This window comes from Crinia signifera, chromosome 2, assembly GCF_055691185.1.
Source record: "Crinia signifera chromosome 2, ASM5569118v1, whole genome shotgun sequence".
Taxonomy (NCBI): Eukaryota; Metazoa; Chordata; class Amphibia; order Anura; family Myobatrachidae; genus Crinia; species Crinia signifera.
The window spans coordinates 49,570,697-49,592,672 of record NC_139218.1 but is presented as its reverse complement, the minus strand read 5'-3'; the positions used below and the strand labels follow the sequence as shown (position 1 = coordinate 49,592,672).

Below are 21,976 nucleotides of genomic sequence, written 5' to 3'. Positions count from 1 at the left end.
AGCAAAATGCGTTCTGGGTTTTAGATAAAGAGTCAAAGGGTTTACACAGAAGGGCGTTTATAGGGGTTTTAGGAATAGGTTGGCCAGTTATACTCGAGGCCATCTTATGACATCATCCCAAAATTTAGAAATTACAGGACACTCCCACCAGATATGGTAAAAGGTGCCATTGTGGCCGCATTGTCTCCAGCAGATAGCAGAGGAGCCTGGGAAAACCCTAGATATCCTGTCCGGAGTCATATACCAGCGGGAGTAAACTTTGAAGGAGGTCTCTCTAATGTTTGTGTTAATTGAGGTTTTACTCACATGCTGCCTCAGATCTGACCAGTCCTCGTCCTCCAGGCTCACACCCAAGTCCCGTTCCCAATCCAACTAAAATTTTTCTTTAGACAACTGAGTCTGTGGAATGGTCAATGAGTACAAAATAGATATAGACCCCTTGCGCCCAGGGCTGTAAATACAATGCCGTTCGAAAGGGGTAGGATTTCTAAATTTGTCTGATTTGTTGATGGAGTTGATAAAACTAACTATTTGCATATATGCAAAATTAAAATTGGTTGGGAGGCCATGGCGTTCACAAAGTGATTTAAAATCTGGAGGGGAAAATTCTCCTCTAATATGTCTTACCCTATCGATGCCAGCTGAGATCCAGGGAGCTGAATATGATTTAACATTCCCTAGCGAGAAATCGGGATGTTTCCAAAGCGGGGTCAGCGGTGAGGGGTAGGCAGCAAGAGTTAATTTTTTATTAATTTTATCCCATATCTGTAGAACAGCGTGCACACATGGGACTTCGCCTATTGAGGAAGGCCTCAGTCTTGGGGGGATCCACGGTAGGTAACTAACCGATGGCAGACCTATGAGATCTGATTCCAGTGTCACCCAAGTTTTACTACCCGGAGGTGTATGCCATGATGAGATATGACTCAATTGCGTTGCATGGTAATATCTTTCAAAAACGGGAAGTCCTAAGCCCCCAGTTGTTCTTGATTTGGAGAGGATCGATCTGTTAATTCTCGGCTTAGTATTGGACCATACGAAAGAGCCACACAAAGACTGAATTTCTTTTAGAAACGAGAAGGGGACCTTAGAGGGAATTGTTTGGAAAAGGTATAGTACCCTTGGCAGAACATTCATTTTTATAGAATTAATACGGCCAGTCCAGGAGATAAAAAGAGTGGCCCAGCGTTTTAGATCCATTTTAATGGAGTGTAATAAAGGGGCATAATTCGCTTTAAAAAGTTGACTAAAAGATTTTGTGATCTGGATGCCTAAGTAGGAAAAGGAATTAGATTTCCACGTAAAATCAAAACCCTGGTGTAAAAGGTTTGTTATGTCTGGGGACAGGTGAAGTGGCATAGCCTCAGATTTTCTATTGTTGATCTTATGTCCCGAGCATGCCCCATAAATAGAAAGCTCCTTCATCAGGTTAGGAAGGGAAACCAGAGGAGATGACAAGGTCAGAAGTACATCATCTGCGAATAATGACATTTTGTATTGTTTGTCTTTGACCGTAATACCCTTAATATCTGGATTCTCTCTGATTTTAGCAGCTAGTGGTTCAATGCTCAGGACATAGAGCAAAGGAGAAAGGGGGCAGCCCTGTCTTGTTCCGTTATGAAGAGTGAAGGACGGAGAGGAGAGACCATTAGTGGAAACAAGAGCCAGAGGGTTGTCATATAAAGAGCCAATTGCTTTTAAAAAATTGCCATTAATACCATAAGTTTTTAATGTTTGAAACATGAATGGCCATGATAACCGGTCAAAGGCCTTTTCTGCGTCTAATGATAACAACACAGACGGTAGTTTAGACCTGTTAATGAAAGAAATCAGATTAACAGTCCGTCTGGTGTTATCAAGTGCTTGTCGTGTCGGGATAAATCCCACTTGGTCGGGGTTGATAAGCTGGGGCAGCAAGAGGTTTAATCTGTTGGCCAGTATCTTAGCGAATAATTTGATGTCCGAATTGATCAATGAGATTGGTCTGAAATTAGTTTTACATGTGTGGTCTTTTTTAGGTTTGGGGATGACAATAATAACAGATTTTAATGAGTCTGGGTGAAATTTATCGCCTAATAGAATTTTGTTGTAAAGGGATAATAAGTATGGAGACAGAGTGGTTGAGAAGGTTTTGTAGTATAATGAGGAGAAACCATCCGGGCCAGGGGCCTTGGATGATTTTTGTGACTTTAATGCAGAATGTAATTCCTCGGCCGTTATGGGCGCGTTCAGGGTGGAAGCTTGAGAATCTAAAAGTTTTGGGAGCTTGCATGAGTCCAGGTATTGTTGGGCCAGAAGAGATGGTGCGGACCTAGGTGATTGAGGCGGAGATAGGTTGTAGAGTGACTTGTAGTAATTGTAGAATGTGCTGTTAATCGAGACTGGGTCGTAAGTTAACGTACCAGTACTATCTCGAATAGCTACAATGGCCTGGGCGGCACGTTTGGCCCTCAGTTGTCTGGCTAGCAGTGCGTCTGACTTATTACCCTTTTCGTAAAACCTCTGATTAGCCCAACGGAGGGATTTTTCTGTCTGTTCGGCTAGGATGGAATTAAGCTCACCTCTCACCCCTTGTATTTGTTTAAGTGTCCCAGCGGAGCGTGTCTGTTTGTGTAGGGTCTCTAAGCGTTCCAGTTGTTCAGTCAGAGCTGTGATTCTGCCCGTTAACTTTTTCTTCCTATAAGAGGCGTATTTAATGATTGCGCCTCTGATAACAGCCTTGTGGGCCTCCCACACTGTCGCTTCAGAAGTCACAGATGAAGAATTAAGATCAAAATATTCCTTAATCTGTGACTGGAGAAGATCTCTGAATTTAGGGATCTGAAGCAGGGTTTCGTTTAACCTCCAGGGGGGTCGCCCTCTTTTTGAATTAAGGGGGTCAATAACAATAGAGACCATTGAGTGGTCGGACCATACCACGGGTACGTGGTCGACTTTAATCAAAGTAGCCAACAGTTCACTACACCCAAGTAACATATCTATCCTGGAGTAAGTATCATGGGGAATAGAATAAAAGGTGTAATCCCGCGAAGTTTGATGGACAGCCCTCCATGTGTCAAACAACCCCGCCTCTGTTATTACCTTTTGAAGGGAATCGCCCTGCGTGCTACTGGTAGGACCCTTTTTAGGGGAACTTCTGTCCAACGTATGCGAAAGTACGGCATTAAAATCCCCTCCTAACAAAACTAACCCTCTGCGGATGGGATGTAGTTTATCAAACAAATCACGGAAAAATTTAGTCTGGCCTGTGTTGGGAGCGTAAATATTAACAATAGTCATAATTTGGTGACCGATCTGTGCTATTAGAATAATATATCTCCCATCTGGGTCTACAGTTTTAGAAATGAGCTGGAAGGGTACGGAAGAGCGTATTAGGATTGAAACGCCCTGTTTCTTAGAGAAGTTAGTGGAATGAAAAACATTGGGAAAGCGCCTGGAGGACAAGGAGGGATGAGAGTGTTTTTTAAAATGAGTCTCCTGTAATAGGATGATATCCCCTTTTTTAGATTGGATGGTTTTATGTAGCAATGACCTTTTGTGGGGAGTGTTAAGGCCTTTAACATTAAGAGAAAGTACGGTCAGTGTCATGTTATCGAGGCACAATTTGTCACTCGCACCAGTGTCTAGGGAGGGATTAGAGAGGGAGGAAGGGAGGAGAAAAAGAAGACAGAAGAGAGAGAAAAGAAAAAAAAAAAAAAAAAATGAAGAAAAAGAAAAGAGAGATAAGATGCGAGAGAGGAGTGGGCAACTTTACCCCCAATTCCCTGAAAAGAGGGAAAGGCCTACTGAGTGAGCACCCTGAGAAAAAAAAAGAAAGAAAAAGGAGGACCACCTCCTGATGGGAGGTAGTTCTATAAGGGTGCAAAGTTAGGGAAGGCTGTGGAACCCACCGGTCACTCCACAGGAATCCCTAAAAAATAAAGGGAACGTGGCCTAGATATACAAAAGACAGTAAATTTTGTTAATAAACGGTACAAAAAGGGAAGAACAGGTAAATACGAAATAAGGCGATCCACCCGGTATTATGGGGCGCCATAGTACAAACTCGGAACTAAGGTAATAAAAAAAAACAACAACAAAAAAAAACAACAACAATAAGAGTGGGGTTCCGAAGTCCTCTCCTCCCCCCACACGCAAAATATTGCGCCTGCAGGATAGGAGGAAGAGGAGGGGAAACCAACAACCATGAGCAACAATTTAGCAAAAGGCTATAAGTAAACACAATTCTGAATGTAAATAAGTGCCAATAATTTCTTTTATACCCATGTCAGGTAAGTAGAGTAGCACTATTTGATGTAGAAGCTTCATCGTCCAGCTGAAGTAGTTGGAGTCTGCGGAGCAGGCTCTTCCCTTCAGCGACATTATATACCGATTCTTGCCGACCATTAACTTCTACTATGAGGCGGAACGGGAATCCCCACTTGTATTTAAATGCATTGTCCCTGAGAGATTTAGTAATGTCTCGTAATTCTCTTCTCCGCATGAGAGTATTGGGGGCCAAATCTTGAAAAATCTGTAAGGAGCTGTCCTCAAAGCGGATGTGAGAGGAAGAGCGACTGGCCTGAATAATTTGATCCTTCACCTGGAATGAGAGGAACTTCAGAATAACGTCTCTTGGGGGGGCGTCATCCTTAGGCTTAGGCCTCAGGGCTCGGTGCGCCCTTTCAATCTGAATCTGATTTTCCACTAACGTGGGAACCAGCGAGATAAAGAGGCGTTTGAGATATGCTTCCAGAGATTTGGGAGGGACCGATTCCGGGATATTCCGTATCCGCAGGTTATTCCGTCTCTCTCTATTTTCGAGATCTTCAGTCTTCTCCTTAAGGAATTCTAATTCCCGGTGGAGGTAGTCTATGTCGTGAGTGGCATCGGAAAGTCCTTTAGACATAGAGTCGACCTTTTCCTCCATCTTGGAAGTGCGTGTAGACAGAACAGCAAGTTCCTTACGTAGGTCTACAGATAGTTGTTGCAGATTAGAGGTTAGAGTTTTGGTGAAGTCCGCAAACATAGCTTGAATGTCGCTTTTAGTAGCAAAAGTATCTTCAGCTGTAGGAGACATATCAGATAGATGTCCTGGAGAGGAGGAAGGAGATTGTGTCGGCAAGGTCGGGTCCGGACGGGCAAGATGTGGACGTATGCTTTGTTGGGAGTTTTTTCGACCTCCTTTGGCGTTGTTTTTGCTCATAGTGAAGTTGTCGGAATAGCAGAGAGCCGAGTCTGTAGTATCAAATAGCTGATTTAAACCCGGGTGGACGGCCAGCAAGTAACTTTACATCACCTGAACTTTTCTGTGCAGGAGTTTATGCAAATAGAACATCGGGGTTGCTGGTAGGTATTCAGATCTAATAGGTAGGAACTATATATTCAGTGTAATGTCCGTTTCCAACGGAATGTCACGGGCTCAAACACACATAAGAGGGGGGGCCTCTGTAGGCCATACACAATTGTGGAGGGCGTCCGCGGACTCACCCCTCAGTGCAAGCTCACCCAGTCAAACAAGGGGTTCACTGAGGTCGGGATAGGTCAAGCACAGCGTAGATTTAAATTGCTGCCCATAAGCCGTGGGCATAGAGTCCACCCAGCTCATGTATTATTTAACTATCTGACTGCTGGAAATCTGTAATTACACTTTTTTTTTTTTTTTTTTTTTCCCCTTTAACCAGAAGATGGAGCTCTAACCCCACTTGTTCCCAGGTTGACTGGGATAGGAAATATGAGTCCACGAGACTGGGTAAAATAAAACAGTGATCCGTGGATCGCAGCAACAGTTGGTAATAGCAGATGATAGAGGCTGTGGACAGGGCCCTGTTACTAAACAGGAATTCTTATGAAAGAGCTGGGCTCATAAGTCCAAAGCTCAGGTACCCCAGCGCCCACTTTATCTCAGCTCTTAATCTTTTTCCTGCAGACTAGTTGCTTAAGTCATGAAATATTTCCACATGCCTAGTCTGTGGGGAGAGGCAGCTCAGTGTGGGGCAGTGTAGGCAGTTTCTGGTGCTGCTGCTGCGGGAGCCTGTATGTGGGTTAAAAGTTGGATGGAGGGCAGAGGGAGGTTTGTGAATGCCTCACCCAAGATGGCCGCCGCTGGAGGGTTGCTGTAGTTCTGCTCCGCTGGTCCTCTGCCTGGCAAGGGGAGGTCAGAGAGCAAGGTCCGGCTCTCCCCCGCTTCAGGTATGCTTGCAAGGGTTTCCAGAGGCCGTGTCCCCCGCCTAACAGCCCGGCGGGAGGCAGCCGTTACTGCGCGCCCACGCTACAGCTCCTAGTTCTGGATCCCCAGCTGGGTGCTACTCTGGGTTGGCGTGTGGAGCCCCCGAATAGCGCACCGGGTGTAGGGGATGAAAGCCACAGCGGGAGCTTACCTCCTCCGTTCTCCGATGCTCCAGAGCCTGCTACCGCGCGATCGTCGCTCCGTCTGTGCGCGTCGGGAAGGCGCCAAAATTGAGGCCCCGGCTTTTCCTCAGCAGCAAGGCCGCAACCTGCAGGAGCGCTTAGAAGCGCTCCCCGGCTCTGCGGCACGCTCCACTGGTCTCAGGGCACGGTCGGAGAGGTGGGTGATCGGGGTGGGGATCAAGGGAGGGGGTATGGGGGAAATTAAAATGTGTTTTATGTGAAAGGGCTCAGGAGCTGGGGTAGCTTGCGTCCGTGCTGCAAGCTTGCTAGGCCACGCCCCCCTGCTATTCATATTTTAAGCCTCCTAGTGTCCAAAAAAATTAAAAGGAGGTTGAAATAATGATGGAAACATAAAGTAGACATATGGTCTATGTTAGTTATTAACTATTTTGAGTGGTATGATTATTTGTCTCACAAGCAGAAAATTTAACATTTTGAAAATCGCTAAATTTTCCATTTTTTTACGACATTTTGGTATTTTTCACAAAAAAACACAGACTGTATCGACCCAAATTTACCACTAACTTGAAGTACAATGTGTCACGAGAAAACAATCTCAAAATCACTGGGATAAGTAAAAGCAAAAAAAAGTTATACCCACTTAAGTGATACATGTCAGATTTGAAAAAAATGGCTCTGTCAGGAAGGCAAAAACTGGCTGCGTCAGGAAGGGGTTAAGGTCAGGTTTAGCCTTAAATGGGTATTTTTTTGCAGATTTCAGCAGGCCACTCCGGGGGTGCAAGCTGAAATGCAGGCATCGGCAGCCGATTGCACTCCAATGGGACAATTGAATAACTTTATTGGTCACCACCTGCTGGCTGCCTGCAAGCTAACAGAATGACCCATTAGAATGTTAGTGACTGACGAGGTTACCCGAACGTGTTTGGTAAGCCCATAACCCTGGTCAAGACTATGCAAAAAAAAAAACCTCTATTCATTGCAGAATGTATTCTAATTAGTAATGTCTTTTGTCTACTGAATGATGGATATAAATGGGGAGCACTGTTTACTAATAGGTACCATGCAGACCATAGTTAAATAGATTAATTTAAATTAGTAAATTTGTGGTATGGTTTCAACATGCACATTCTTAGTTGAAATACATATACTGTAGCTCATGTGTTTTCTAGCCAGTGCTCCTCATTCTCGTCTGCAATGTACTTGCTAAGAATGTGTAATAAGTGGTGCATGCTCCATAGAATACAAATGAAACACAAGCCTGTTGAGCCAAGCCACATGCTGCATGAACAGAAGAGCAGCAGGCATACAATAAATAAGTAAATTATATCTTTGTATTATATTCACGAAAGGCAAAGTGATGCTTCAATTGCAGAATGACCATGGTCAATAAATGCCACTTAACACCACAAGCTTTTTCCATTTTACATGTAAGTAGTTACATACATACATACATACATAATGGAATTTTGTAATGGTGTAGGTGGATGGTTTGAGTAAACAGTGTTTTTAAATGTGAATTAACATATTAGAACCCTAAGCAATCTGACCAGTCCTTTTATTCCTAAATATGCAGTTTGGTCAGTAACACATGGCATATTTACTGTTGCTAGCATGAACATGTATAGTAAATGATGACTGGCTTTCTGTTCTGTTTGAGTAGACACCGTATCAGGACACAAAGCACGATGCCAATCCTTACTTAATAATTATGCAAATGTTCATATGTATAATAGAATAATGAATTGCGTTATTAAGTGTTCGAAACTGGTGTAATAGTTAGGAATAGTTCATTTAAATGTCTCATTACATACTATTAGGATAGTCTTTGCTTTCACAGGTGGCTTTTGAGACTTATATAAATGCCGTCAGTAACTTATGTTATCATTTCTTGAACTTCAGAGATCTGATTCATGCATAATTGCCTACCCTCCCAGAATGAACAGTTATCTCCCAGAAAGGTGGGCAGGTCTCCTGCCCCCGGACCTCTAAATAGGTTATGGGGCTATATTGATGCAAATTAATGAGAACAATAATGTAGGCAAGTATGGATTCATCTTTTAAATTTATTTACACCTTTTAAATTTATTTACACCCAGGAAGTTCATCTATTTGTATCAACTAGTTAACAGCCCCGTCAAAATACCACCTGAATAAAGAAACACTTGAATTGCATTGGGTGCCATCTAATGGCCGCCGGCATGCACAAACATTGAATTTACCGATAGGGGTGCGCGGCGATATCTTTCGGTGACGTCTCCGGGCTCCACTGAACGTGCAAGTCGATGGCTATAGAGCCAACGTTCATTCAGCAGAGAGGGTAGTTGTTAGCGATGCTTGGGAGCACGCATCGTTAACAATATTTCGTATACACACTAGAAAATAAGGGCCCATCTGAACGATCTCATAAAATAGTGTTTATAGGGCTTAGATGTCTGAGCTCTTTCTCCAATTGCCTTTAGGTTTAGTCTGTTCCTATCCCTTCTGCTATACATTTTGATCAACATTTTATTTTACCTATTCTACAAATTATGGTGATTGGAATGGTGTATTTATAGCATTCAGCATTCCACTTCTTTCCGAACAACTCTTGTTCACCTGTCTCTTCTTTAAGAAGTTTTTCTTTCTTCCACAAGTTCAGCCTCACATCTTTATGGTCATAGTTTTTCTCTATATTCTAGCTTCTTTTCTTTCCACTTCAAATACTTGACCTGCTAATCCAGGGTTCAACAAATTTCTTTAAAATCTAGGAGCCAGGATGAAAATGTAGGAGCCAGATACACTAATAATATGGACATTTACACACGCCATAATGCCCATTACATATACCACACGCCGTAATGTCCATTGCACATTTATACCAAACATCGTATTGCTCATTACACAATATGCCACACACTGTAATTAATATCACATGCCGTAATCACATACTATGCCACATAAGTTCTGCTTACCTACATGCTTGTTGCTATGGGTTTCATGCTTGATGACGGGTTAACACGCTCTGCCAGGGGTTAACATGCTCTGCCAGAGGTAAATTCTTGTTGCTATGGGCTTAACCTGCTCTGCCAGGGGGTTAACCTGCTCATTGCCAAGGAGTTACATGCTATGCCAGGGGTAAGGTGATGGGGGGGAGAGAAGGTGAGGTGGGTGGGAGGGTGGGCAGAGAAGGCAGGTCTCTGCACCGGAGAGCAGGAGCGGGTGGTCCATGCTGAAGGAAAACAGCGGGTACCACGGGGAAGAGAGCTCAGACAGCAGCAAAGGGTGGTCTGTGGAGCAAGAGAGCTCCTGGCTGCAGGACCTGGGGATCAGTGCTCCAGGAGCAGCAGCGGGTGGTGCGGGGAGCAGGGCAGCTCCCAGCATCAGAGCTCTGGCAGCAGCAGCAGGTGGCCCATTGAGGAGAGCTTCGGAGCAGGCCACAAGGGCAGCGTGGGTGTCCAGCTCTGCCATGATGCAGATCAGGGCGGCTGCAACATTCTTCCCATGCATGTATTTGCAAACCCTGCACACCCCTCACAGGATCTGGTCGCTAGGAGGAAATTCTGGTCGCCGTGGCGACCTGGCGCCCGGGATTTGTCGAGCCCTGTGCTTTTATATTATGTTGAATCAATCAAGAACATTATCCCTTAATCTATGTGAGACAAATGTACTCAAGTATTTTGATATCTTCAGATCCACAGACACTTTCTGAAAAGCACAGTCCCTATGATTGGAAAACTTTTACTTAACTTTTTTTCGCTGTTAAGGTGGCCATCAAATAGTGCGATATGGCGACTTTTTATGCGATTCTGGGGCATTGTTGGACAAATCGCATAAAAAGTGGCACATCGCATGTAATTTACCTGCGATTGCAATGTGAGTTGCATTCCCATGCGCTTCGCGTCAGTCACAGACCCTACGGGCTGCCATGAATATTTGTAGTAGCCGCTGCTAGGATTGTATACGATACATTGTATGCCAAAGGACCACATTCAATGTTTGGTATGATTTGCTGTCTTACGAAAACCCCTAGGTGAAATGGGGCTTTAAATGAAACCTAGAATTTGACGGCAGATAAAAACCACTTGGCCCATCTAGTCTGCCCCTTTTTGCATGGGTGGCCATACAATGAAATATTGCATCGCATCTGATCGCACGGTGTGTATGGTGCCGTGTGATCCCATGCAATATTTTATTGTATAAGCTAATAGTAACTATATGGGTGAGCATACAATAAAATATTGCATGGGATCGCACGCCGTGTAAGGTGCCTTGCGATCCCATGCGATATTTCATTGTATAAGCACTTAATATTAACTAAAAGTACATCGCATCCCATCTCACGGCTCCGTACACTGCGTGCAATGCGATGCAATTTCACTACGGTGAATAGCACAGTATGCTAACCGCATACTGGGCACTCGGGAAATACATAAGTACCGAATTTATTTTTTTCTTGTTGGCTTAACTGCTGAATGCCAGACAAGCTGGCATTACTCAAAACAGATCTACTAGCAAAGCCCACAATAATAAAAAAAAAAAAATATTCAAGTCTTGAATGTTTCCTCTATATGTGTGAAAACTAAATTAACATTTGTTAATTTTGCAAACAATATTCAGGGGTTCATATTTGTATCTTCAGAGTTAGATTAAAAATAGGGCTGCTAGACTGCAGTGTCAAGAAACCCTCTAAAAATTGTATCCTCGGCAATGTGGCAATGACCGGTTAACCCCTTCCCGCCGCAGCCTGTTTTTGCCTTCCTGACAGAGCCCTTTTTTTCAAATCTGACAGGTATCACTTAAGTGGGGATAACTTTTTTTTGCTTTTACTTATCCCAGTGATTTTGAGATTGTTTTCTCGTGACACATTGTACTTCAAGTTAGTGGTAAATTTGGGTCGATACAGTCTCTGTGTTTTTTTGTGAAAAATACCAAAATGTCGTAAAAAATTGGAAAATTTAGCAATTTTCAAAATGTTAAATTTTCTGCTTGTGAGACAAATAATCATACCACTCAAAATAGTTATTAACTAACATAGACCATATGTCTACTTTATGTTGCCATCATTATTTCAACCTCCTTTTAATCTTTTTGGACACTAGGAGGCTTAAAATATGAATAGCAAATTCTCAAATTTTCAAGAAAATTTCAAACACTGATTTTTTTAGGGACCAGTTCAGTTCTGATGTGACTTTTAGGGACTTGTATGTGAGACACCCCCATAAATGATGCCATTTCAAAAACTGCACCCCTCACAGTATTCAAAACAGCATTTTGGAAGTTTGTTAACCCTTTAGGTGTTTCACAGGAATTAAAACAATGTGTAGGTGAAATTTCAAAATTTCATTTTTTTTGCAGATTTGCAATTTTAATAAATTTTTCTAAGGAACACAGTAGATTTTACTAGAGAAATGTGACTAAAAATTGATTCCCCCAATTCTTTTGTTTTCATAAATATCCTATATGTGGCCCTAGTGTGCACGTTGACCAAACCACAGGCTTCATAATAGAAGGAGCACCTACTTGATTTTGGAGCCTCCTTTTTATGAGATTATTTTTTAGGCACCATGTAGGTTTCTAGGCACCATAAGATGCTAAAAGTTAGGAACCCCCCCACAAGTGACCCCATTTTGCAAACTACACCCCTCAGGGAATTCATCTAGGGGTATAATGTACATTTCAAACCCCCAGGGGTTTCACCAATTGTGGTACAACTGGGCAGTGAAAATGAAAAAATAATTTTTTTACACAAAAATGCAGTTCTGGCTCAAAATTTTTCATTTTCACAAGGAATGAAGGAGACAAAGCACCCCAAAATCTGTGCCCCAATTTCTCCCGAGTACGGCAATGCCTCACATGTGACCAAAAAATACCATTTGGGTGCATGGCAGGACTCAGAAGGGAAGGAGTGATTTTTGTATTTTGCAGCTCAGATTCTGGTGGAATTTTGGTGGGTGCTATGTCGCATTAGCAAGACCCCCAAAGCACCAATACAGTGGAAGCCCCCCACAAGTGACCCCATTTTGCAAACTACACCCCTCAGGGAATTCATCTAGGGGTATAGTGTACATTTCAAACCCCCAGGGGTTTCACCAATTTTGATACAACTGGGCTGTGCAAATGAAAAATTACATTTTTTTACACAAAAATGCAGTTCTGGCTCAAAATTTTTCATTTTCACAAGGAATGAAGGAGACAAAGCACCCCAAAATCTGTGCCCCAATTTCTCCCGAGTATGGCAATGCCTCACATGTGACCAAAAAATACCAGTTGGGTGCATGGCAGGACTCAGAAGGGAAGGAGTGATTTTTGTATTTTGCAGCTCAGATTCTGGTGGAATTTTGGTGGGTGCTATGTCGCATTAGCAAGACCCCCGAAGCACCAATACAGTGGAAGCCCCCCACAAGTGACCCCATTTTGCAAACTACACCCCTCTGGGAATTCATCTAGGGGTATAATGTACATTTCAAACCCCCAGGGGTTTCACCAATTGTGGTACAACTGGGCAGTGAAAATGAAAAATTAAATTTTTTACACAAAAATGCAGTTCTGGCTCAAAATTTTTCATTTTCATAAGGTATGAAGGAGAAAAAGCACCCCAAAATATGTGCCCCAATTTCTTCCGAGTATGGCAATGCCTCACATGTGACCAAAAAATACCAGTTGGGTGCATGGCAGGACTCAGAAGGGAAGGAGTGATTTTTGGATTTTGCAGCTCAGATTCTGGTGGAATTTTGGTGGGTGCTATGTCGCATTAGCAAGACCCCCAAAGCACCAATACAGTGGAAGCCCCCACAAGTGACCCCATTTTGCAAACTACACCCCTCAGGGAATTCATCTAGGGGTATAGTGTACATTTCAAACCCCCAGGGGGGTTTCACCAATTTTGATACAACTGGGCTGTGCAAATGAAAAATTACATTTTTTACACAAAAATGCAGTTCTGGCTCAAAATTTTTCATTTTCATAAGATATGAAGGAAAAAAAGCACCCCAAAATCTGTGCCCAAATTTCTCCCGAGTATGGCAATGCCTCACATGTGACCAAAAAATACCAGTTGGGTGCATGGCAGGACTCAGAAGGGAAGGAGTGATTTTTGTATTTTGCAGCTCAGATTCGGGTGGAATTTTGGTGGGTGCTATGTCGCATTAGCAAGACCCCCGAAGCACCAATACAGTGGAAGCCCCCCACAAGTGACCCCATTTTGCAAACTACACCCCTCTGGGAATTCATCTAGGGGTATAATGTACATTTCAAACCCCCAGGGGTTTCACCAATTGTGGTACAACTGGGCAGTGAAAATGAAAAATTAAATTTTTTACACAAAAATGCAGTTCTGGCTCAAAATTTTTCATTTTCATAAGGTATGAAGGAGAAAAAGCACCCCAAAATCTGTGCCCCAATTTCTCCCGAGTATGGCAATGCCTCACATGTGACCAAAAAATACCAGTTGGGTGCATGGCAGGACTCAGAAGGGAAGGAGTGATTTTTGGATTTTGCAGCTCAGATTCTGGTGGAATTTTGGTGGGTGCTATGTCGCATTAGCAAGACCCCCAAAGCACCAATACAGTGGAAGCCCCCCACAAGTGACCCCATTTTGCAAACTACACCCCTCAGGGAATTCATCTAGGGGTATAGTGTACATTTCAAACTCCCAGGGGTTTCACCAATTGTGGTACAACTGGGCAGTGAAAATGAAAAATTAAATTTTTTACACAAAAATGCAGTTCTGGCTCAAAATTTTTCATTTTCACAAGGAATGAAGGAGACAAAGCACCCCAAAATCTGTGCCCCAATTTCTCCCGAGTACGGCAATGCTTCATGTGTGACCAAAAAATGGCAGGACTCAGAAGGGAAGGAGTGATATTTGGATTTTGCAGCACAGATTCTGGTGGAATGTTGGTGGGTGCTATGTCGCATTAGCAAGACCCCCAAAGCACCAATACAGTGGAACCCCCCCACAAGTGACCCTATTTTGCAAACTACACCCCTCAGGGAATTCATCTAGGGGTATAGTGTACATTTCAAACCCCCAGGGGTTTCACCAATTTTGATACAACTGGGCTGTGCAAATGAAAAATTACATTTTTTTACACAAAAATGCAGTTCTGGCTCAAAATTTTTCATTTTCATAAGGTATGAAGGAGAAAAAGCACCCCAAAATATGTGCCCCAATTTCTCCCGAGTACGGCAATGCCTCACATGTGACCAAAAAATACCAGTTGGGTGCATGGCAGGACTCAGAAGGGAAGGAGTGATTTTTGGATTTTGCGGCTCAGATTCTGGTGGAATGAATGGTGGGTGCTATGTGGCATTAGCAAGACCCCCGAAGCACGGTGAAATGATGAACCTAATAATCCATAGATGTGTGGTATATTTCAAAACACTCCTTTATACATAGGCCGGGTTTGTCGGGGCAAGTGTCACACTGGAAAATAGTTTGCTTTCTTATTCCCTTTTTATAGCAAACTTTGCACCTTTTTTGTGTCCTGCCCTTTTTTCCAGTGGAAGGGATTTCATCAGGAAAATGCTGCCCTGGTACAATACGGGGGCCAGTACTAGAAGTACTGGGGCCCTCTGCCTGCTGGTTCCCAAATATTAGGCTCTTTATGACTTCCTCTTGAAAGTGCATAAATGTCCCCCTCTGGCTGGTAGAACGGAATAGCACCTAAGCGTTATACAGTGCCATCTGGATGATATACACGGCCAGCTTCTTGTACCAGATTTTTGTTTTCCGCAGGGCACTGTACGGCTTCAGTACCTGATCTGAAAGATCCACTCCGCCCATGTACTTATTGTAATCCAGGATACAATTAGGTTTTGAGGTGTGGGTACTGGTACCTCGTACAGGGATGGAGGTGGTACTGTCTCCATGAATTGTTGTCAGTATAAGGACATCCCTCTTGTCCTTATATTTGACCAACAACATATTTTCGGTGGATTGTGCCCTGCTTTCACCCCTTCTCATTACTTGGGCAATGTGCGTTTTTGGGAGGCCTCTTTGGTTCTTGCGCACAGTACCGCAAGCTGCTGTACCTCTTGAACCAAGGGCCTTAAACAGGGGGATGCTAGTGTAAAAGTTATCCACATAGAGGTGATAACCTTTATCCAGGAAGGGGTGCACTAAATCCCAGACAATTTTTCCACTAACACCTACGAGGGAGGGGGGGCATTCTGGCGGTTCAATTCTTGAATCCTTCCCTTCATATACCCTAAACCTGTGAGTGTACCCTGATGTGCTTTCACACAGCTTATACATTTTTATGCCATACCTTGCCCTCTTATTGGGAAGGTACTGGCGGAATTTAACCCTTCCTTTAAAATGTATAAGGGACTCGTCTATGCAAATGAATTTATCTGGGATGTACATCTCTTCAAATTTGGCACTGAAATGATCAATGACCGGCCTGACTTTGAATAGCCGGTCAAAGGTGGGATCATCTCTGGGTGGGCACTGTGCATTATCGTTGTAATGCAAAAATTTAAGGATTAACTCAAAACGAGTCCGGGTCATGGCCATACGGTCTAGTGGGGTGCTGTACAGAACATCTGTACTCCAATATTGCCTAATTTCTGGCTTTTTTACTATGCCCACCAGACCCCAAAACGTCATCATCTCTACTGCATCTACAGGGGTCCACCTAGCAAATGATGACGTGGGGTTTTGAGCAATAAACTGCTGGGCATATAAATTAGTTTGGTCCACCATTAAATTTATAAAATCATCAGAGAAAAATAATTTGAAAAAGTCAATTTCTCTGAGACCTGTGGAATCAAATTGGATTCCTGGGATGGCCAAAAACTCAGGAACCTGGGGCTCAAAATTGTCTGGTGGTGGGGTCCATACAAGATCAATTATTGGGGGGGGTCTCAGCTGCTCTACGGGGGCGTCTTTGAGGGGGTCCCTCATCACTAGAGGAGGAAGAGGAGCTTAAGATGAATCCTTCAAATTCCCCGCTTGCCTCACTGGCTGTGTCAGAGTCAGAGGCAAGCATGGCATATGCCTCCTCCGCTGAATACATTCTTCTGGATGACTGGGATGACATTTGGGATGCCATTTTTATTTTTGTGTTTCTGGTAGTGAAATGTTTCAACACGTGTATAGTGCAGGGGGGGGGGTACAAACTTTATTTCAACCCGGGGGGGTATGTAGTGTGTAGTGTGTATGTAGTGCAGAAAAAAAAAAAAAGGTCCTGCACCAAAAATTGAGCACAGATGTTGGTCAGTAACGTCCGTCACTGAACAGCGCTCAAAGGCAACAGGAATTTGATCAAAAAAAAAAAAAAAATAGATCAACCCTGTGCCGAAAAAGCTGATCAGTGATGTACGTCACTGATCAGCGCACAGTGGCCACAGGACACCCACAAAATCACAGAGTGTGTAAAAAAAAAAATTTAAAAAAGACCCCACATCACCCTCAAAAAAAAAAAAAAGGTGATCAGTGATGCGACACTGATTACCAGTGAGGGGCAGCAGGTGCACAACCTTTGGTGCAACTGACAGTGCAACTGGCAGCAACTGACAGGTATATATATATAAAAAAAAAAACCCTGCACCCCCAAAAAGTTGCTGATCAGCACAGATATACTGATCAGCACAAAAGGGGGGGTAGCAGACACAAAATATAGCACTCTCTATCACTCTCTGTCACTATCTCTCTCTATCTCTCTATCTATCTATCACTATCTATCACTCTATGACACTGCAGCAGCAGCACTGACAGTTATATATAAAAAAAAACCTGCACCCCCAAAAAGGGGGGGTAGCAGACACAAAATATAGCACTCTCTATCACTCTCTGTCACTATCTCTCTCTATCTCTCTATCTCTCACTATCTATCACTATCTATCACTCTATGACACTGCAGCAGCAGCACTGACAGTTATATATATAAAAAAAAAAACCTGCACCCCCAAAAAGGGGGGGGGGTAGCAGACACAAAATATAGCACTCTCTATCACTCTCTGTCACTATCTCTCTCTATCTCTCACTATCTATCACTATCTATCACTCTATGACACTGCAGCAGCAGCACTGACAGTTATATATATAAAAAAAAAACCTGCACCCCCAAAAAGGGGGGGTAGCAGACACAAAATATAGCACTCTGTCACTATCTCTCTCTATCTCTCTCTATCTCTCTCTATCTCTCTATCTATAACTCTATCACACTGCAGCAGCAGCAGGAAGTCACAAGAAGTCAGATCCAGGAAGCATCCAGCACGCTACAAGCAGTGATCAGGTGATCAGGTAAGTATTTGCAAGGATCAGGTCAGTATATCACGGCAGATAGGCACGGTGACCGCACTGCACGCAATTCCAGACCGGAATGACGTCTGCAGTGCAGTCACCGTTAGTTTAAATCACCCTCCATGGCTGTGATTGGTCCGTCGGTCCGACGAACCAATCACGGCCTTTGGGGGCGGGTGGGGTGAGGTGGGGTGACACCAGTGTCACCCTTACACCCCGTGGTGATTGGTGCTGTACTTTACAGCACCAATCACCACCGATCCCTGTGTCACCGGCGAACGTTATTCGCCGGTACACAGAAAACGCTGTAATTGGCTGTTCACATTTGAACAGCTAATCACAGCGATCGCCGACGGGGGGGAGGCATCGCCACCCCCCCCCTGGGCATGCAGGGACATGTCTGCTGTCAGGGACAGCAGACATGTTTAAACTGTCACCGCTTCTATAGACGCGGTGACAGTTTAAAGCCATGACGTACATTTATGCCATGCGTCGGGAAGTACATCCCGGCCATGACGTAAATGTACGTCAAATGTCGGGAAGGGGTTAATAATGAGACAGGTGAAAGCTGCCTACAGCTCTAGGCTGCCCCATGGAATTAGGCAGTGATTTACCAGTACAAACTGGTAAATTTGGTTTTAGCCAGTACAGACCCCCCCAAAAAAAGGTACTGTACCTGCTGAAACTGGTACAGTTGGAGGGTGTGCAGTATAAACCACCAAACTCCCCTCAAAATGTGCACATTATTTGCTGCAATAGTCCCTAAGAATCAGGTCTGTTTTGATTAAATGGGGACAGATGGAAGTACTGTATGCGGTGTTAAGCACAGTGAGTTCATTTTTTTGCAACAGCTTGGGGATGACTACACTACACTTATTTTCCAGTGTCATAAAAAGCTGTTTTTCCATCTCAAATTCCGTTGCAGCCATAACGGTTATGTTAACTAGACTCTATTGTGGGGACAGGTAAAAAACACTTCTAGAATGTGTGCAATGCCGCTACATTTCCGGTTTGTCTTTTTCCTTTTAGTTTTGTGTAGTATAAGCGTAGGTGATTATTTACAGACTAGGACAGCTTTCTTGTGACACTAGTTTATAATTTTCAAATGCAGGGTCTGTAGTCTTGACCTCCACATCTTCTGAGCATACACTTAAAAAAAAAATAATAAAAAAAAAAATTAAAGATTTTACTCCTAAGGGACAAAATGAACTTTAAAAAAAAAAAAAATAGCCTAACGCATACAGTATGCTGTTTTACTGTCCAGGGTGGTAAAACTGATGCATGTCTCTAATTCTGTACAAAGGCTGCAGAAACCAATAGACCTAAATCGCTAATGCATGTGAAGCTGGCTGACATACGGTCTTGTTCATTTATTGACCTTGAATGTTTTCTAACAGGCATTAAGTAAAAATCATGGAAGATCCCAGGCTACGTACCTGTAAGCCTGACATTGTTGAACCTATTAACCAAATCATGAGGATAGATAATACCTGTACACCATTATCCACCTTTCTCCAAGACCTATTCTTTTTAGTATCCGCAGAAATGCAACATATTATTAGTTCACTGAATTAAGCATCTCAACAATAATATGCATAGTCATCAAATTCATCTTAAACCAATCTATACTTATCCCTCCCAAGGATGCATTCGTATGGATACTGTAGACCAGGCATGTCTTAACTATGGCCTTCGAGCTGTTGTGAAATTACAAGTCCCATCATGCCTTACCACAGTTTTGCTATTAGGCAATGCTAAAACGATGGCAAGGCATGCTGGGATGTGTAGTTTCACAACCGCTGGAGGGCCATAGTTCGGACATGCCTGCGTATACAGTCTTTTTTTTTTTTTTGGGAACCATTACTGGTTTAATTTTCATGAAATACAGCATGGCAGGCCAATATGCCCACCCATCTGTTTTTAGAACACTTAAAGGCAGGGGCACTAGCAGGAAGGAGGTGTCATTATACAGTATACCTAGCGGATGTGCAGCTTTTTCCTGTTTCTACGCTCCTGTCGCCAACCAGGTGTTATAGTTAGCTGCCATTACAATTTTCACGGAACTTTGAATAAATTGCAATATTTTCCTATATTTTCTCATTTTATAAAACAAGTGTTTTTTTATTCCGTCTAGGCCTCAAAAAAAGCTTAGCTAACATAGACAATCCTTTGTGTTAATATATTATGCAGAATGTCAGTGACCATTCTTGTTCAATGCAAGATGCAGAATTACTGAGTGCACTTCGAGATTTGGAACAGCGTTGCAAAGATTTGAAAGAAGAAAATATCATACTGGTGAGGATTTCTGGCATACGGTCCATGGATTATCATGTTTCATGAGATGTATGTACTTGTGTGTGTATAAAGTAAACATCCGTTTTGTAAAGAGTTGCGCAATGCAAGTTCTTCGTCTTGTTGCTGTCTCCATATCTCTGTCATGCCTGAAATAACTCTTTGATCTGTCATTCATTATTAGTTTGTGTACATGTAAACAATTGTAGGTCATTCTCTGCAATGCCTAGTCCTCAGCTTGTAACGTGCACTATTCTTGAAGTTACACCATTTTTATATTCTTTGCACAGACCTTGTTTTCTATATTTACTCACCATGGTTGGACTCATGTTCTCCTGTATATTTGTAGTGCCTGAGGAACAACTGAGAACTGACTTACAATATCTATTCATTCCTTCAGAGAAAAAGCAGCTTTCCAGGGACCGAAGAGAAGGTGAAAAGGCTAAAGAGAAAAAACGCAGAGCTTGCGGTTATAGCCAAACGCTTGGAGGAGAGAGCTCAGAAGCTCCAGGAGGCCAATCTGAAAATGGTACGTTTTTAATTTTGTTCTGGGCTAGTGGTAGGCTTTTGTTAGGCTAGTGGTAGCTATGTGGCGTTAATGTTACATTGAACTACGTTGCTAGCCAAAGGCCTATTCAGACAAAGTACTCTTATATCAAAAGGTAGTAGAATGTCAGCGTTACCCACATACTCCATTAACTTCCGTATTTTTAATAAAATAACATTGAATCCTGCTGTATTAAGAAACCAAATGTCAATGGCATGGATTCTCTTTTCCACTCCTTTCCACTGAAATTTTGCTGGAAAAGAATCCAATTCCCAAAAGGGTCCAATGACCCAGGAATCCAACCTGTGTGTCTTGTAGTGTTGGACCTAGGAAGGTTTACAGTATGGTCATTGGACACAAATGGCAGAGCTCTGAACAATGTATGTGGACTGCTGTCACTGCAGTGGGAGTTATTATTTTTTTACCCTGTTCCTGCTTCATACATGGACACTTTAATTTTTCCCTGCCATCTCCTAGGTTGATGGCTTGTGTCTGCTGACACTTTAGTCACCCTCCTGGATAAGCCTAACCCAACCCCCCTACCCCACTATCGCAGGTTCGGCGTTCAAAGGAGATCTGGCATTTCCACCAAGTGCAGGCACTCCACCCAATAGCTGCAGCGGGAATGGGGTGAGCCCCGGGTCAGACCTGGGATTTAAGATAAAAAGTGGTGTAAGTGAAATACATTGTCATCATGCAGTCCTAATAGTGCATATTTCCCCATCAGTTGACTGGAGCACGGATGTGTTAATTGAGTAACATCATAGATCTGCATGTGCTTCCAATTATTCCTGGTAATACATTGAAAACTCACACTGTTAGGGGACTAGGAGTGCTGAGGGTAAGAGGCACAGAGCTAGAAGATACATCAGAATAAAGAAACACTCTAAAGAAAATGCTTGGTAGACCAATTTGGTTTATAAATAAAATATGTGCAGTTACATCTCTACTGAAGTGCAGCAGATGTTACACTGGTTTCTTTGGGAATCTGTCCCCCTGTACTAGGCTTAAGGAACAGCAAAATAAACCACTGTGTAATAGATCAAGTGGGAACATTTATTCATAGATTTTGAGTAATTTGGGTCAACCTTTAAGTGCCAACATCTCTGTGAGATATATTCAAAAAAGCCGGCGTCGCTCACATTTGTTGTATAAATTCAAATAAAAAATATTATGTAAAAAAGATTATATTTCCGATATATAAGGTAAACATTACAGGTCATTAAGATGAATACAATTGTTTGCTTGGCAATTTTCACACCTATTTTGCCAAAATCACTTGGCACTCAAAGGGTTAAACTGGGTAGAAAGCGTATTTAGTAATTTGAGAGCTCACTACTGTTACAATATTAATAACAACAAATAAACTGTATATAATGTGGCAAAAAAAATATTGTACACAAATGTTGCGAAGTATGAATCAAAATGGGCTGATAATAATAATGCACAATCTGGTAATATGAAATACAGTAGATGATAGATCAGTTTCTTATAGAGCGTACACAGGGTTCCATGTATTTTTTTGTTTTTTATATGTAAGCAAAATAGAATCGAAATGG

At 42.8% G+C, this 21,976-nt stretch overlaps 1 protein-coding gene across 14 annotated transcripts in view; it reads left to right on the top strand.

Annotated features, from left to right (window-relative positions):
* Positions 1–21,976, top strand: part of TSPOAP1 (TSPO associated protein 1) — a 253,855-nt gene that overhangs the window by 96,518 nt on the left and 135,361 nt on the right. For 12 of the 14 annotated variants that reach the window (XM_083172017.1, XM_083172018.1, XM_083172020.1 and 9 more), the window contains 2 exons: positions 19,769–19,873; positions 20,271–20,399. In XM_083172017.1, coding sequence (XP_083028143.1) covers positions 19,769–19,873; positions 20,271–20,399 — 234 coding nt within the window. The remainder of the gene's footprint in view (positions 1–19,768; positions 19,874–20,270; positions 20,400–21,976) is intronic. The other 2 variants (XM_083172022.1, XM_083172028.1) reach the window with 1 other exon arrangement.